Raw genomic sequence first — 18,649 nt, forward strand, 5'->3', positions numbered from 1 at the left:
ATAATAATTTCGTAAGTGAAGGAATTCTGCGCGACAAAACTCGAGCAAACGAGGATTGACACTCTATCACTAAGGCTCATGTGTAAGATGATTATTTACATACATACTCCAGCAGCGTGGATAACTGGCAAATTATTCCATTCTCTCACGTTTCAATGTTCACAAAGCCATCTAACTGCCTATAAAATACTGCTTCGCCATATCCTTCAAAAAAATGATCATGAAGATTTGCAATTTCATTCTTTTTGACTTGCAATCCATTCAGAACCAAACAGCAGACTAAATATTCTCCCTGATACGAAGGAGAAAACAAACAAAAACAATTAAAATGGCGTCATACGAACTCTTAGGCAAAGGAATATAGGAAATTTTTTAAATCATACCTCTTTCTGAAACACGTTCCCTATTCATATAATAGCGAAGGTATCAATTTTGTTATGAAACATCAAATACAGTCTTTGACTTAATTTCACGCAGCGGAAAACATAAGGCAAACCAGCCGACCAATAACAGAGACGTTTGAAATGTCTGAACAACACCGTATGTTTTAAGGAGACTTTTCGGATATTGTTTTCACAATTAAATTTACTGCTAAACAAAGTAGCCTTTTGGCTAAGTAAGAAATCTGGGTTCATATGATACTACACACTGGTGTTCTTTTCGAGGATGTTTATCCTTCCGACTGGTTGAACACCATGCGATCCTCTCAGGAAAAATTACCCAGTACCAACACGCGGGCCTAAATATGAAATTACCCAATAAGACTATGCGCGCCTAGTTTCTTTAAATCGATATCATTTTGCCTACCATAACAACATTTTTTCGCTTCCATTTAGATACTCACGAGGGCTTCATTGATGTCTCCTCGTGTTTCTAACCTCTACGCCGGAAACGCTGCGGAGGCAACTAACTCGGGACTATATTCACTCAGCGACTTTTGATACAGAAGATGCGACTCGAAGATGCTTCTTTTCTCTTTCGTAAAGTACTATTCACAGTACCAAATAACTGCTTCTAGAATACTGATTTACCATAACCTAAAAACCGCTAAGATCTTCGATCCAATAAACTTGCAGTGTACTCCTGCCCACACAGTGAACGGAAGTACCCCGAAGTGGGAAAACGAAGGATATGTCACACACCAAAGAAAAATGAAGAACATAAAAACAAAGAGTTATCTGACTCTGAAACTAGTTGAAAGCGATATTGTTAAAGATTTTTAGTTACATGTATTCACTTTCTTTTAAATTGTAGTTGTGTCATTTTCCAAATTATCTGTTGAGCTAGTCTTTCGTATTTCCGTATTTCCTCGAATAGGCGTACACGTTCTAATAAGTGTCCTCCTCCAAATAAGCCCCTACTCACAAGGCCAATTTATCAAACAAGCACCGCCCCTCTCCTTAAAAGTAGGGATAAAGTGAAACATGTTTTTCTTTTGCCATTGTACGTATAACTTTTAGGCTTCTACTACAGCTGAATCATTACAGGAAGATAGTTTCTTCACCGTTCCAGTTATTTCCTCGCGTACTAGCATAGTTTTTTAAATGTTTGTCTTATTGCTGCGCCATCTTAATAAGCGCCCTCCTTCGAATAAGCGCCCCTTCCTTTGGCCAAGTCTTTAAATAAGCGCCCGGGTGTTTATTCAAGAAAATACGGTACGTACATAATGTCATTATGTGTTATTAGTAGTCATAGCTATTCAGTTGTGTGCCTTTCCTATACAATAATTTATACTCGTGTGTAAATTGAACTATTTCACTTTCCTAATAGCGCATCGATAGCCTTTTTTCCTCTTCTCTTTCTTTCTTTCTTATTATATATGCAATTGTGCTATCTTTCTGGCCTGTCATCTTTTCATCTAATGCTGATGTCAACTGGCTGCCTGGCTCCGCTGACCCCTTTAGTTATTCCTGGAAGCCAGTCCTCTAAATTTACTTTCAACATTTATTCGTATTAGCTTCTAAGGCAAGAGAGAGTTCCAATAAACATTGTTGTTGTTGTTGTTGTTGATGTTGTTACTCACCAAGAACTCTAGGTTCAGGTATCCAAGGCTGTTAGCCTTTTAGATATACAGGAGCATTCCGAACAGCTCAATTCCAGATAAATATATTCCATATTTGTGGGAGGAGTTTCTACCTGTTTGGAAAATTCGAAAATAACGGAAAGCTCCCACTTCTCCTCCAACCGACCACGTACATGTATAAAATGGAGGAGGAGCAGTAAACTGTACATCATTTTTGCTGTGAATAGTTTCAAGTTCTTTCCAGTTTATTTCATCATTAGATCCCTCAAGTTGCCAACGTGTGAGTGCTGACGCTCCATCTCTTTGGCCTTGTCTTAAAGAGTAATGTGTAATTGCGAGACGGAAACTGGGGCCCAGATCAATAGACCACCATGAGCCTTCCTTCTCTTTTGTTCCACTGATAGTTCCTTTCTGATGGTCAAATATGTCACTTGCTTTTCCTGGTCCTTCGGAAGATCTTGAAGCAAGCAGTTTTGATGAGGCAGAAGAATCTCTCTTCAAGAAGCATATAACACCATGGCAGTTTTTGATAAATTCCTTTTCAATTGGTAGGAAGACGCCTGATTGGAAACAAATTTTATATTAGAAAATAATTATAAACACAACGTAATACCCAATCATTTAATATACAACAACTATCTAATCATCCATTCATCACTTCACTTACTGGTAAAGTTTCTGAGATAATGGAGATACTGTGTGCAGTCTGATTGCCCAAAAACAGATCTTTTATTGTAATGGTAAACTCATGCCTAAGTTAGGAAAGCAATCAATCGACTTTCCGATTGGTTTTTAGGCGAACCGTTGTTCACTCGGAATGCTAAGAAAATATAGCTCTAAAAAGATTGTTTATCACTGGTCCTCTCAGTCGTGCCCCGCAAACCTTCATCCCGTTTCTCTAAAAATCTTGTGGAGTTATAACACCGATAATTAGCTGCTGCCCCATCCACTCTGAAAAAGGTCAACTAAACACGAGGGGTAGGCATAATTCGAAAAATGTATGCAAACCCAAGACGCAGTGGACGGTTTGCAAAAATTTCGAGAATTCTCCCAACCTCCCCAGTGTTAAGATGAGAATATGAAAACACAGAAAAAATCTCTAATGCTCTTGTGAAATACTTCTCTCCAATGACATGACAAATGAAGGAAAAGGCTGTTTATTTATTTCCTTCGTGATGGACACAGCTTTTCTTATACATGCTTTGGTCGATGGTATTTCCTGCTAGCTAATCAGATCGCACATCTGACAACACATAAACCAGTAAAAATTCACGTTATAAAAATCAAAGTCAAGTTGAAATTTGTGGCACAAGCCAGCACCGTGTGAATGAAATGGTTTCAGCTTTGAATGCTCGTAAATTTGACAGAAAAAGAAGGAAATTTTCAAAATATACAAGTCCTTGAAGAAAAAAACAAGAAGAGGAACAATTTTATTCAGCTGAAAATGAAAGTGACGAAAGCTTGCCCAATTTGGCAGCCCGAGAACATTTTTGAGACGTTGAAACGCATACTGCTCATCCTGCCTTGTAAAGTTTTGCTGGTCAATACAGTTTTGCTTCCCCATACTGAGTTGAAAAACTTAATGAGTATCATTGCCGATGAGGAAGTACTTTTTTACGTCGAAAACGTCTCAGAGAAAATCACATTTTATGAAAAGTTTGAAAGTCAAAACAAGCTTAAGGCGACCGATCGGCCGTGCGAAGTTTGCTGTCAGACGATCAGAGACTGTGCTGTTGCATATAGCTTAGTGTGGGTTTCGTGAATTTTTGGAAAAAAAATTTCTTGTAGAGGATTTTATTACAGACTGAAATGCGAAAGTTTACTCAGAAAACTGATTACTGCGAACTTTGTTGTATATTTTGACTTCTTTTTGTTTGAGCTCCCTCGACGAGTTCGTCCAGCTCACGATAATCAAAGCAGGCAAAGCGCTGAAGTTCTTCTTGCTTATGGGGGAAAGAGAAAGCTAAACCCCAAATCAAACTTTAGTAAAATTTTCTTCATTTCAAATATTTGATTAATGCTAAAGCTTTGAGTTTGAATTTTTGATTAAGGCGGGGAAACCTAAAAGCGTGACGTCACACCCGTGTTTACGTACTCTCATCCCAACTCGCCCATCGACCAATAAGAGCGTGCGTACTATCTCCATTAATTTTTTTATTATATACTATCGTGTAGGGGATAACGTAAGGCTAAACAAACTTGAACTAAAACAGATTAACCACGGACGGCGCTATTATCATTGTGCCTATGTACTTACGACTTCGGAAGTTGAGGTTCTTACGCTCCTCTTTTAGCTTCTGGCACTCTTTCAAACTTTTGCTCGCTGTTTTGGTGAGCTTGATAAGTTGAGTCGACAGCTCACACTTTTCAGCCTTTAACCGACTTAGCTCTTCCAGATCGATTTGATTTTTTAACCTCAATTCTAGTTCCTCTTTCTTTGCCTTTAGCTTTTCAATCTGTTCCTTAATTTTTTGTTTTCTTCCACAACTTTTTTATTTTCTTCCAGAGCTTCCTCTTTTTCCTTCAAAAATGTCTCTTCAATTCTTTTCTGTAACTTTTCGTATTCTTCCACGAGCGTTTTGTTTCTTTTTTCCAGGTTTCTGATTTTAGTCTCCTTTTCCTTGATTATTTCATCCTGAGTATTTTTCTATCCCTGTTTATCGTCTTGACCCTTGAGTTGGCTGCTGTCGTTCAATAATCTATCTCTTTCTGCTTTTATATCATTTAGGTCCTCCTCCAATTCAAGACACCGCCTACACATATGGTTTCCTAAGTAAAAAATCTCCAAGTTAGAACCACTCAGTCAAAATCAATGTAAACAGGCGTGTTTACGGAAAAACTACAGCAGACAGATGAATTACCTATTTTCCTTATTAAAAGTTCACACCCCTGGTATTCAGTTAACTTGGCCTGGTGAACTCAGCGTCTAAACGAGCCCAATGTTTATTGTTAACGGAACGCAATTTTCCAAAATTTTTTTGGATGATTTTTCATTGCTCACCCACCGAGACCCAGGGTTAGTTGTTCAAGACAGGGTGACATTTCCGCCTCAAAAGGAGCCTGAAAGGACAACCCTGAGCCTTGAATAGAATGAAGGTGTCTGTTCTGTTCGCCTAGCCATTCGTTCTGACCACGGGCTAACGCTCGAAACTTCAGCTTTTAAACTCTTTACGGTGGCCAATTCACGTTATAAACTCAGTTGATAATACTAAATTACCCTGTTCTGTAATTAGCTGACTCATTAATGAAACGGTTCAGTCGATCCCTTTGGAAGAGTATTCGTATGACGAGGCTTGCATTATTTAATTCAGTTTAAACCAACCTTCGTCAGCAGGGATTTGCTAAAGCAAAGGCATAGAAAAAACCAGGAAAGATTTATTACTCGACGTTTCGGGGGCTATACTCGTGGTCACTTACACGATCGCGTAGAAGGGCACACAAGGAAATCATCTTCTATCTACAAACACTACCACCTCCAGCACAATAGTGAAATGCCTGAACGCTTGATCGAGCAATTCAACGTCATCGCGAAATGTAACGGCAAATTTGATTGCCTTGTTAATGAAATGTTGTACATTCGCATGCGTAAGCCAACACTGAACGTGCAAACGGATTCCATCCGCGCCAAGGTGTTTGTTTAAGCCGTTCATTCTAATTTATGCTATTCTTGTACCTTTCCTTATTTGCATGTTTTTAAACTAGTCTCTTGATAATGGAGTCACGATGACCCCGAAACGTCGAGTAATAAATCTTTCCTGGTTTTTTCTAAACCAACCTTCATACAAAAAATGCTGTGGTCGCTTCCTCACACTTTCGCTTTTCCCCACGTGTTTGTTGGGTGTCTTTTTGGCTTTGTTCAGCCATTCCGTCCTTCCCTCGTCGTGCACTTAGACGCCCCTCAGTCTTTTCGTTCCACGCGGTATTTTCGGGTTCTAATGATGTCCCAGCGAACTTCCTCCAGTTTTTATAGATCATTTTGAGATTTTCCTGTAAATCACGAAGAGCCCCGCTAATCTGGTCGCAAGTGGTGTCCCGCTCCGAACCTTCTTTGACGCTTTTTTCAGTAAACAGGTCTGAAAGGCACTTTTCCACTCTTTTTAACACTGCCTCTACGCATTCGACCCTTGTTTCAATATTCTCTCGTTCCTCTTCACCCTTCGCTGTTGGTATTACGGCGCGAAGGATTTTCTTCAGTTCTTGGAGTTCTTTCTTAATGGTCTGTTGCCCGCTCTGTACTTCCACCATCACCTTTTTGAAGTCCTTTCGTATCCTCCCACTTTGTACCCGGGCGCGGTTTAACCCTATCTCGACTTTTCCGGGTGCCAAACAAAAAAACAAAAGCTGCAGATTAAAACCCAAGATAGCAAGGTGGCAAGCTCTTTTTCAGATGAGTAGGAAAATATCTTCAAACTACCAATACTACGCTGAATTAAGAAAGAATTCCAGTAAGAATTCCAGTAAGAATTCCAGTAAGAATTCCAGTAAGAATTCCAGTAAGAATTCCAGTAAGAATTCCAGTAAGAATTCCAGCAAGAATTCCAGTAAGAATTCCTGTAAGAATTCCAGTAAGAATTCCAGGCGCGTTGCTTTTCACGTGCATGCCCAAGTATAAACAGTAAATGTCGAGTAAACTGTGAACATCAACAACTCGTGGACAACGCTATTGGTTCACTAACTTTGAACAGACTTCCCTGAAAAGATATCAGCAGCTACTGGTACCATACAAACGACTTATTCTGAAATTCACCAAACAAACGACCCAACATTACCGACGGATCCAAACTCAACAATCACGATCGCTTTATGCAACTTGAGTCCTCAATAACACCGAAGAAAAGTGGCTGACAAATTGAAGTTCACACGAACCAGACTTACGACACTTGACTGACAACAACTTTCCTTTGACTCAGATGATGACTTCAGCTGAGTTTGTCGAAACGTCAGTCACAAGACAACAATCTTTCTCAGGATTATCGGCCTCACCCGGACGATCAGACTACCCGAACAAAAGCATAAAAATTTGTAGTAGTGAAATAATTAAATTTTTTTTTCAATCTTTTTAAACGGAATTCAGAACGACTCTTAGCTTCCGCCGCAGTACTTGAACTTCGCAAAAACTGTGCATTGAAAAGCCAGTGGACCTTAGAACTATTACTTTCCGCTAAAATGAGTGCCCGCTTTTTACAGCTGTAAGAGCTAAGCTAAGAATGAAACGTCCTTAACACAACCAAGGACGTTTTCATTCGGCGATCTTTTGCTACCAAGGATTAGGGTTTTTCTTGTTAAAATAAGATAGGGCCGGCATTGAGAGAATTCGTCTTAAATTATAAAGTTACATACCACGCAGTTTTTTGGCAGCATCGTTCCTATTTATCTTTTCAAGAGCATCTATAAGTCTTCCCACTGTTGCTTCAATTCCTTCTCTTTGAAACCACTTTTCAACGGCCTCATAAACCTTTTCACAGCTTTTTCTGGAATTAGCGTTAATATTACGAATGTCAGCAGAAGATAGTCCCAATTGAACGGCCAGGAATTTCCAGTCCTCATTGAGGTCAGCACATATTGACGTTACTTGAATCGGAGTGACAGGAGTTTGTCCGTACTGTATAATACTAGAAGTGTCTGCAAATAAGTGTACATTTAGTTTAAAACAAAATAATTAAACAGATAATAAACAAAATGTGCTGCCATATAAGTCGAAGGGATTATTGAACAACATTATTATTGAACAGCGTTCATTGCTATTTCACTAGACTATGCAATTCCCTTTACATACCCCCTTGCAGAACAAATATTAGACAGTTTGCGCTATGTTTCTAAGAACCTAAAATTTTCAATTCTCGGAATGTAGAAATACAAAATGTTAGCACGCTTTCCCTGACTGAGTCTAAATTGTGAACTTTACTATTAAGTTGATATCCCTCTTCTCTTTTTTTTCTTACTTTTCTCAAGCCGCTAGTGTTGTTGTTGTTTTATGTGTGTGGGTTCTTTCCTTTTTATCCTAAAACATTTTGTATCTAATCATAACTAATACCTCACTTTTGTAAAATATGAGAAGCCTGTAGCTCACATAAGCCTCTTGGTTTCTCCACAGGTTTCCTCGCCACATGTTAAATTTTCAGTTAAATTTTCATGTTAAATTTTCAGTTATATTATATATATGGTATTCGCCGATCGGGAGGTCCGTATTGGGAAAAACTTTGCTCGAGGTCTTAAGTACTGCCCGAGGCCCGAGGCCTACGCCTGAGGCCTCGGGTGGTATTCAAGACAGTGGGCACAGTTTTTCCCAATACGGACCGACCCGACCTTTTTCCCTTAAACTTAACAGAATTCTTTCCAGGAGAATCAGAATGATTTTGGGCTGTAATTACGGCAAGATTTTCCATAACCTGCATGAACAATTAGCGAGTAAAGGGTGGTTAAAATAGAGGTAATGTAGATTAAAGAGAGAGACTTCACCTTAACATTTTCATTTGCCAAATGATAAAGTGCGTAATGATAAAGTTCGTAATTATGAAGATGATTTAAAAGGCTTCCAACAACTCGAAACGTTATTTTTACAAGCATCTGTCACAATCTGACACCTGTTAATTAGAGAGCGCGTAAGGAAAAAAAAAGCGCAAATACACTTTTAAAAAAACAACGGAACGACAATGTTTTCTTCAAAAACAGTCAATGATCTTACAGAAAGTATTATTTACTCTCATCGACGATTTATTAATGTACAAAGATTTACCTCTGCTCAGTAAGTAAATGGCAAGGAAAGTAATTGTAAGTAAATTCAAAATTTTTTCGGAAGTTCTGAGAGTTTGCACGTTTGTTTATTGCAATGGCGTGTTTGAAGCTGGTCTTTGCTCGACAAAATTAAACTCGAATGAGACTCTTCAACTAGACACAAGAGAATTGAACGCGGCTTTTTCTCATTGAATTCCTTCTTTTGTGCAACTTACGGTACAAATGTCCAAACTGAACGAAATTGGGAGGACTCACCGAAAGCGTCTTTGTAGTAGAACTGAAAACTTCGCTCGCCCTTTCACTACAAACAAATTGTTTGAGAGAATTCAGATATTAAATGGATGAAAGTTCCGTCGATTCCATTGTAACCAAATACCTCACGTTTTAACTTTCCAGGTACTTTTTGGGAATGATTAATATTAATTACAGACGGGTTTTAGGCCGCTTGTCAACCAATTTAATTAAACTTTTGCTCTATACAAATTCATTTCGAAGCCAATAATTTTTCTGTCAACCAGAGTGATTTGAGAGAGAGAAAAGAGAGGATTACTAAGTCATTTACCGGCTTGAGGTAGTGACCGACGTCTACGCTTAAAAATGCTGCCCAGCCGGAAAAACGAGATATATTTATGAAAAATGGCAACGAAGGTAGGGATGTATTCAGGGCCTCACGAAAGTGTTACCTTTGCCCGTGGGCAGAGATAGAAAAACAAGGACCGCGCTAAGAACCAATCAGATCGCACGAAAAGTTACGGTGCCCTCCAAGAAAAAAAATAAATTATATTAATGTATGTGTAATACTTTTATCTTATACTGGTGTACTATAATTTAAAATGGCACAATAAACAAATAAACAAATATAAACAATAAACAAACATTAATGCGACAAAACAAGAGTCGACTGTCGAGAAAACAAGGAGAAGCGATAATGTGGTGGTGCAAGAGTCAGTGGTCGGACATTATCGAGCTCCCCAGTGAGAAATTACCGTAAAGGAATTTGATAACGACTTTAAATTTAAAATATTTAATTTGGCCCGTGGATGAAATTCAAGTTGAGTTTTTAAATTTGTACTCAGCATCAAACTGACTTAATAGATCTTTGATATATTCTAAAAGATAGTTTGCACATATATCGATGCATTTATGTGGTTCAGCAATTTTTGGTGCAGTATCCGTTCTGAAAGATAGACATACAATTGTTTTAGAAGTAAATTCTGCGACATTATTTCTTTTCTAGAATACTATGGGGTGTGAATATTCTTTAGTTAGCTGTGCTTTACAAATATTAACATGAACTTCGTGTCTTGCAATTTGGTCTGATCTTTGGAAGGATGAAACAAGCGATGGAAAACAAAAGGAAATCCTTAGGTTGAGATATAATTTGTCGAGAAAAACCCGAATGTTTTTTCGAGGTGCCACTTTTCTCCTCGAACTCCCTGGAGGGTCTTGTCAGGAAAAGCAAGATCACAGGAACTCCAGAAGAAAATGTGGACATTTATTCCCTTGTACATCGCTCCGTAAGCGACCCATTTGTACCCACTCATCGTCGCATAATAAAGGGTGGAGTTTTGAGCCGATGATCAACGCTAGCTCGTTCTCATTGATCACAACAAAGAGACAAAGTAGGTGTTTAATCACTTAATTTATCACAATAATATTTAATGTTCAAGCAAACCATTTAAATCTCCTGATGCCTCAAGGTAACTGTTGTAGCGTTTTTTTGTTGTTGTTGTGTTTTAATTACCAAGCCAAGAAAAAAGCCAGAAGTAGACTTAACACACGTAAATAACACTGAAAAGTTTTAAAGATCATTACGCGAAGTCAATTTCACTGTAACCCTTGCGCATCTAGAAAAATTTATCGCTAGATTTTACTGAATATTTCACGGTTGTTCGAACAAAACCTTGTGCTACCTACGTATCAAAATAACCCACACCCGTTTCTGAAAAAACAGCGCAAAAAAGCGATGATCTCTCACCGAAATCGTTTCTTTGGACATTGAAACAACCTTTGGCCGTACATTTTTCTCTAGTGAGTTGCAATGTTTGTCCTTGTGGCGATCCCAGAAAAATTTGGGCAAACACAAGGATCCGATTACTGACAACTCATTCATTAGGAACAAAGTTTATTGAACGTGGTTGCTATGGTTTCTTTTTATTATGGAAATTGTCCGCGTATTATAGCAATTACTTCTACATAATCAGTCCATTAGATCGCAGCATTTGTCTTCTCCTGGTATCAAGTTACCCCTCTCAAAGTATTATTTTAATATGGTATAACAAAGAGAATTCGGCAATGAAAAGCAGCTCTTGGCTGAGCTTTGCCCGTTAGTTGCAGTATCTGTTACGTGTAGAGTTGCTGTGCACTAATCTTCTGTTTGTTGACATTCTTTAATCCGGCCACGAATTATGACGAAGAGAATTAACAGCAAAACACACTGTCGTATTATTTAAGTTGCCTTTGAATGCCATTGCTGGCGTGTTTCCATAGAACTATATACTAGTTTGGAAAATAAAATCGTGTTACAAGAACCGACTTTTGTATAATGAATTTGATAGGCTGTTTGGAGTCCTCTCCTTTCTCGAACATATAAACTTTCTTAGATCAAGTCTCTACTCCCTTGTCCTGAGACACGCATGTTTTCAACGAATGATAAGGCTCTCTTTATGTTGATTATAAATTACAAAATGTTAAACTAGAGATTCTATGGCTCCTTTTAGGTCGCTCTAATTTGTCTCTTATGACTTTTTCCTCTTCCTGAGGTTGTCCACGTCAGTGATTTTTATGTTATCGACAATAGTCCTTTTCAAGACTACTTTTCATCGGAAGATCGGACTACACGATTGACAGTTACTGACTGATTGCACCCCACATAAGTAACTTTTCTAGAACGTTTACGGCACCTCTCTTTGAGATAATTAAATTCACAAGATGCCCTTACCACAGAATACTGCGGTAGCCGGTAGCAGAATGCTGTTTCAGCCGGTCAGGAGTCGAGTGGAGGGAACTCAAGGACCCATTGTAAACTCTGGCAGATTTTGGTATATTTAAAGAGATAATTTACATTTGAATCAATGCATTTTTGCGATTTAGCAAAATTAACTCTCTCTCGAAAATTACGACCTTCCTGGAGGAAACTCAAGGGGAAATTTTTTTAAACAAAGAGACTATTTCATGATTTCGTATCCTGATGAAGACTTGGCTACTTCACTGCTCAGTTAATTCAGACAATTCGCTTCATTTTTTCGGGAAGGAAGGACTACTTGATGACATTCCCTCTCAAGTGTGTAGTTACACTGACACAGCCTTTTTACCATCCCATCAAACACTGACACTGTTCAAGTTCTTACTGGCGTTCACTCAAATTTAAGATTGGATGAGGTTGGGTGAGGTTGAGTGAGGTTGAGCATGATATCATGAATTATCAATGCCGAGGTCTGAGGCTTCGGCAGATAACACAGACACGAGGTTTGATAATTCATTATATCATGCGAAAGCCAATTCAATAATTGTTTTGTTCTACATTTTTTAAACAACCTGCAAAAGGAGTATTACTCGGACGAAGGGGATTGGAAACTAGTTACACTTTGAAATCCACGTGATATTATGTCAAAAAGGGTAAGTTTCTAAAGAAACTGTGGTGCTGCGTCGGTGGGAGAGTATAAACAAATATTTTGAGGGAAACGAGTTTCTTTCAACCTTATTCAGATGTTTTGTTCTTCATATCAGATAACTGATACCAATACGATCCCACCAACAGCTTTGAGATAACTTGTACTTTATTAAAGATGTATTCAGAAATTGATTCAGTCTCTTGAAACCTATCTTGATTATTCACGCTTTCCATCACTTTCTTTTACCAGTAGAGTGGACCTAGTTTCAGTTAGTATGAATCTGAGTGCAAGTAACGAAGTACTTTCCCCGCGAATCCGGAAAAACGAGGCTCTATTAGGGCAGTTTGATTGGTTCATACGGATGATTTTTGGAGGACAGGCGCATAGATGACGTTTTATCATATTCTTAGTCGTTTAAGACTTAAAAGCGGACAGGCTCGTGTTCTTGTCTGATAATAATATAAATAGTTCACGCCACGTGCTACCCAATGAACTCGTCATCTCCATGTATCTAACAACTATACTGTGACGGAGCTCGAGATTTCTATCCCGTGATGTAGTTGATGAGGGCGAAGTCGAATCTCTTATCCGACATATAGAGATCTAAAGCTCTTATTCTAATTGTTTTGGTACAAATCTACCAGTCTTCCAAAACTTGTCAACAGGACAGGTTCATGTTTTAATTTCATTTTGTTTCAATCACACAATGATAATCCACTCATGCACTTTACTCTCTTAAACGTAACCAATCAGATTAGAGCGCTGGTAGATTTATTCTAAAACGGAATAGCGAGGACCATAGCCAATCAAACTGCATCATCCATGAGAGAACGCCATAGTTATATGTAGTGGCTGCCGATCAGAACCTGAGTCGCACAACACTTTTTAGTTTCTTATGTTCGAAAGTTACAATGTTTGGCTGCTTGACTCTACGAGCAACTTTTCCTCTTTGAAGCAACTTTTATACCCGGTTTTCATGTTTTATCATTCTCCAGCGCACGATTTAGAGAAAAAGCTTCTTCACTGTGTTTAGCACCAACAAGTATTAATTTTCATGAAAACTCTCTGAGTCAATTAGGTCTTTCAGAGAACAATAAACAATTATTGGATGAGGTTGAGCATGATATCATGAACTATCAAAGTCGAGGTATGAGTTTTCTTCCTAAGCTGAAGGCTGAGGAAGAGATAAGGCAAAACCCGAATTTAGTAATTGTTTTATTATACATCGTTTAAACAATCTACGTAAGGAAATATTACTACATTGTCACTCCAAATAGACGGTCGCGAGCTTATAACGTTAACTCGCCCTAATAAGACGCCTGCACTACAGGCTAAATTATTGTTAATGGTGACGACCTCTAAACTTCTGTCTTCCAAAAGATAATGAGTAAGAACCTTTCAAAATGCATGTATAATCAAGTGATCTTTTATTTCCCCACTTAAAGTATATCCACTGAAAGCTACTAATGGCGAGGTTTTTGTAAAATAGGCTGACAATCCACGTAACACTTTAGAAAACTACGCTCCTCATTATTAACAGATTATTAGCAGTTTGATAATTCTTCCCTTCTCTCCAGGTTTGGAAAATTTAATAACCCACAAATTTCCTAGGTGAATGAGTTCTTCGTAAGAAAACTCGAGCAGACGAAGATTGACACTCTATCGCCAAGGCTCATGTGTAAGATGATTGTTTACATGCCTTACTTACAAATTTATGGTGACAACAATGGGAAGATATTAACCGTTAATCGTAAAAGCCATCACTCCATTGAGAACCTCCAATACTCTCAATGTTGCAAAACTAAGACTCAAAGACACTTTTAATAGGAAGTCTTACACAGACCTTGCCTCCTGAGAGGTACTATTTTTATCTCCACTGCTTGATGAAAACTTTAAAAGTTAAAGCCTTGGTAGCTGTTAGGTCTTATATGTTTAGAAGTACTCCGTGCAGCTCAATTCCAGATAGATGTATTCCATATCTACCAGAGGAATTTTTACCCGTCTGGAAAATTCGAAAAAGGCGAAAAGCCGGTATTTCCCCTCTAACAGACCAGGTACCTGTATAAAATGGAGGAGGAGCGACGAACCGAGGATCCTTCCCGTTGCGAATAGTTTTAAGTTCTTCCCAGTTTTTTCCATCATAAGATCCCTCTAGTTGCCAATCGGTAAGTGCTGACTCCCCATGCCTTTTGCCTTGTCTCAAAGAGTAGTGTGTGATTATGAGTCGATGGCTCAAGCCCAGATCAATGGACCACCATGAATTTTCTATTTCCGCTGTTCCGCTAATGGCGCCTTTCTTATGGTTTAATATGTCACTTGCTTCTCCCGGGCCATCAGAAGATCTAGAAGCACGCAGCTTTACAGAAGCGTCTCTCTTTAGGAAGCATATGACACCAGGGCAGTTGCCGGCAAATTCCTTTCCAGTCGGTAAGAAAACGCCTGAGAGTAAAAAATAAATAAATAAATAAAATAACGACGTAGCCTCTTTCCTCATCATCTGGCATTTAACAACCATCTATTATTACGTTTATCAGGTTATCAATCTATCATTTCGTTTCCATATTCATCGATTCAATTGATCATTTGTTCATTTATTCAGTTTTGAAGATAATAAAATGATTAAGAGACAACGCACACTCTGATCTGTCACAACCTGTTGTGACAGTTAACCAAGAAATTACAAACCATTGCAGTTAACCCATAGCCATATCACGAAAGCAATGGAAGGTAGTTTCTCTTGGTCACTTTTTAGTCACTATTCTTCTACTTACGCCTTGCAAATTTTTTTTCGTTTCTCTCAGAAAAACTGTAAGGGAGTATTACCTAATAGTAAACTGATCAACTCGATGCTTCAACACCCCCCCCCCCCCCCTGCTCGGATGAAAGGAATTTGAACCTGAAGATATTAAGTCTTTCTGGCGGAATACAAGTGTTTTATCTTTAAATATGGAGGTGTTTTAAGGTAATGAGTTCACTTTCGCCAGTGAATGGCTCAGAAGAAAATGTTTACAAGGTCCATGCTTTAAATGTTGGTCAATATGTGGAAAGTCACGGTCGCTGATTTAGATTTGTCTTTTACAAAAAGAAGTGATAGTCAAATTCGGCCTTTGGGAAGGACCGTCTGAACACAATTTTGGCCCCGGAGGGCCGAAATTCGAACAAACCAATCTTCAAAAGTTTAAATCACCAGGGGGTTGCCCGGGGGAGGGGGGAATGTTTAAGGTTGGAATTGATCGACGTGAAAATCGCGAGGAAATGCGGTCTATTATTGATTAAAATTCGAACTACTATCCTGTTCATTTACCATCAAACATGTCATTTGTAATGGTAAATTAATGTTATTTTATGGTGTTAGGGTTAACACAAGGCCAAACAACCTTAAAATGAAACAAATTAGCAGCGGATATCACAGCACATTTATCTTAGTTCATATGTACTTACGACTTTGGAAATTGCTGTACTTCTTAAGCTTCTCTTGTAACCTCTTGTATTCTGACTCAGAGCTTTCCACTTTTTTCTTGAGCTCCTCTATTTGACTCGACAGGTCACCATTTTGAGTCTTTAGCTGATCCAGCTCCTCTGGATCTGTTTGAACTTGTAACTTCAATTTTAGTTCCTCCTTCTCGGCTTTTAGCTCTCCAATCTGTTCCACCATTTTTTTATTTTTTTCAACAAGATCTCTGTTCTTCGTCTTAGTCTTTTCATTTATTCTTTTTAACTTCTCTATGTGATCTAGTAGTATTTTATTTGTTTTCTCTAGGTCAGCGATTATGGTGTTGTTTTCTCTGATTATCTTTTCCTTCCTTTTCGTGTCCTTCCTTTTCTTTTCTTTTTCTTTTTCGTCTTCTACGCGCATTTCCTCGAGTTGGCTGATTGTGTTTTTTAATGTGTCTGTTTCTGTTTTTAAATCGTTGAGTTCCTTCTTCAAATTAGGGCATCGCAAACATATGTGCTTTTCTAAATGAAAAACCTTCAGATTAGAATAATTCAATTTAATTCAATTCAAACATTACGTCAATGACAACTTAGGAACAAAACTTTCAGGAAAGTAGTGATCGGACAACAGCTTTGGATGAAGGAAAAAAGACAAACTAGAATTACAATATAAGACTATCAAACACTGAAATAAATTGAATAAGATAAGACCACTCACTAGTGCTGTAAAAAGATTAAAATTTGGAAAAGCAAAGAAATATGAAACATTTGACATTCCCAGTCCCAAACGGTAGTAACTTTTCTAAACCGATTAATAAATGTCAACACATTTGGCATACTTTCCTAACGAATGTCGTGCTTCATATTTTATAAAATGAACTAAGAAACGAAGGTTGTTTCTACAATATCGCTGGTGATTCATCAATCGTCCAATTTCAGTTGACTCGGCTTTGAAAGCAGTATGAATGCTTACCGTCATGCAATGGTTGTACTTCCACTCCATCACGTCTTTGGCTCGCCTGATCTATCTCCGTGGGGTCTTTCTGGATTCCACCTGCCAATCTGATTGTCTCCAGTCTTCCATTCAAATGCCTCTCGCTCCCTTCATCTGATGTATCTGTTTTATTGTTTTTGTATAGTATGGTTATAAGCTGTTTACCAAAAGACTAGATAAACATCCTCGCACTGGTAACATCGTGCTCGATTCCGGAAAGGATTTCTGACTTGGGGCTATTTACATGCACGCATAAGATTTGCTAATGGTGAAACAGTTTAATTTTTTTACGTAAAACTTGAGCGCATAACCTTGGTAAAAGCTGTGCGTTAAAAATCCTCACCAGCCACTACTTTCAACAAAAATTATAACCATCATTTTTTATTCTTATATCCAAGTACACCTCAAAATCTGCCTGTTCTTAACTGCGTTAGAAATGAAACCTCCTGCGCTTATTTCTCGGAAAAAGTTGGACCTGACACTGAGTGAGTTCCCATGAAAACAGTAGATTACGCACCAATCAGCTTTTGGACGGCTTTTCCCATCCCTATCTTCACTAGAGCATCTACAAGATTTCCTACAGTTGCTTCATTTGGGTTGCTCTGTCTCCACTTATCGATCACTTGCCACGCTCTATCGCGGTTTGAGTTGAAATCAAAAGTAAGATTACGAACCACAGGTGATCCAAGCCTTAACTCAGCACCCAGGTCTCTCCAGGCTGCACCTACTTCATCGCATATCAATAATATGTGTCTGTGTGTGACAGGTCCTTGTAAACTACCCAAGGTGTCTGCAAAATAATACATGTATCTTGTTGAAAACAATATCCGTCGCATAAAAAAATTAAAGCATTGACAAAAAGTACCGGAAGGTGTTGTAAGAGCTGCAGAAATTATAAGTCTGAGTGTCATACTGAATTGTCAAGAGGATAATTAGTAAACCTAAAGTACATTTATTTAATGAGAAATTGAAGAACCTTTGTTGGTGGTGACTGAACCATTCATGTTTCTCCAGGAAGATCGTTGTCTGAATGCTGTTAAACTGAGGTAATTTCCACCTTCTCACTTGGCTAAATCAGCTAAAGCACACATTAAAAAAAAATTGTGGTTACCATTTCTATTGTTATTACTGAACAAGCGGGCTAACATAACAAATACAGGTTCTGATACCCATTTAACATAAACAGTACTATGACTAGCTATTTCGTCCCTGAAACCTGTGGGAACAGTGTTCCTCACTTTTTACCTTAGCAGCTAAAATAATATGAAGAACTTCGGGTCACAATGAGCCATAAACTGCTTAGTAGGGTCTCTACTTCAGTTATCCCGATGTTCTCGTTATACTTTTCAGAAATTGTTTGCAAAATAACCTCCCCTCTGAGCGTAGAGAACTTTGGCATATTTTCGGTATTTGAGTCGCAAAATGAGTCTGGCATAAGTTGGGTAATAGGACAATGTTAATGTTAATGGTTATGATTAACTAGTAATAGGACTTCGTGTCATCCAATTCTGTCTGTAACCATACTTGGTGCCGTAGCTCACCAAAGTGAAGGATACTAGTGTTTTTGAACCTTCATTTACACTCAGTCCGTTGACAATTATGTAAAGTCTAAGTGTGTGTAAATGTCGGTTATAAAGTAATTTAGAGTTAATAATTCACAACTCGCTCTAAATTTGTACGTAAAGAGCAGCTCCCCAACAAAAGATTTTCATGTAGTACAATTTCAGTAAATTGATTACAGTCAACTCTCAAAACACATTAGGGATCGGCTTTAGCCCTGTGTCCTAGAGTAGAAATAGCCTGTAAGTTCGTCTACTTAAAAGCAAGCCAGGGTAATTTTACTGAGAC

The 18,649-nt window shown here is 38.3% G+C and overlaps 2 protein-coding genes across 6 annotated transcripts in view; both read right to left on the reverse strand.

Moving 5' to 3' along the window:
• Positions 1 to 18,649, reverse strand: part of LOC149040334 (uncharacterized) — a 59,729-nt gene that overhangs the window by 21,664 nt on the left and 19,416 nt on the right. For 4 of the 5 annotated variants that reach the window (XM_089182161.1, XM_089182163.1, XM_089182162.1 and 1 more), the window contains exons 2-6: positions 17,778 to 17,879; positions 17,319 to 17,591; positions 16,781 to 16,924; positions 15,814 to 16,329; positions 13,575 to 14,811 (exon numbers count right to left, since the gene is read on the reverse strand). The exons of the other annotated variant lie outside the window; for it this stretch is intronic. In XM_089182161.1, the coding sequence (XP_089038287.1) occupies positions 14,297 to 14,811; positions 15,814 to 16,329; positions 16,781 to 16,924; positions 17,319 to 17,591; positions 17,778 to 17,805 (1,476 nt within the window). In that variant the 5' untranslated portion in view covers positions 17,806 to 17,879 and the 3' untranslated portion in view covers positions 13,575 to 14,296. Of the gene's footprint in view, positions 1 to 13,574; positions 14,812 to 15,813; positions 16,330 to 16,780; positions 16,925 to 17,318; positions 17,592 to 17,777; positions 17,880 to 18,649 lie in introns of those variants that run through there. 5 annotated transcript variants of the gene reach the window in all.
• On the reverse strand, positions 1,941 to 6,268 carry LOC149040336 (uncharacterized). The gene is made up of 3 exons (XM_089183091.1): positions 5,835 to 6,268; positions 4,281 to 4,510; positions 1,941 to 2,583 (listed from the first exon to the last, which is right to left on the reverse strand). The coding sequence occupies exons 1-3, from the start codon at positions 6,266 to 6,268 to the stop codon at positions 2,063 to 2,065; spliced, it is 1,185 nt and encodes a 394-aa protein (XP_089039217.1). The 3' UTR covers positions 1,941 to 2,062.

Source organism: Pocillopora damicornis, chromosome 9, assembly GCF_964200805.1.
Source record: "Pocillopora damicornis chromosome 9, jaPocDami1.2, whole genome shotgun sequence".
Classification (NCBI taxonomy): Eukaryota; Metazoa; Cnidaria; class Anthozoa; order Scleractinia; family Pocilloporidae; genus Pocillopora; species Pocillopora damicornis.

Bases quoted from the DNA above. Each gene is read 5' to 3' on its own strand.
- LOC149040336 (XM_089183091.1), bottom strand. From the start codon at position 6,268: ATGGTGGAAGTACAGAGCGGGCAACAGACCATTAAGAAAGAACTCCAA. The intron at 4,511-5,834 runs GTGTGAGGAAGC...AAAATAAAAAAG, and splicing joins ACACGTGGGGAAAAGCGAAA to TTGTGGAAGAAAACAAAAAA. The intron at 2,584-4,280 runs GTAAGTACATAG...GTTTCCAATCAG, and splicing joins GAACCTCAACTTCCGAAGTC to GCGTCTTCCTACCAATTGAA.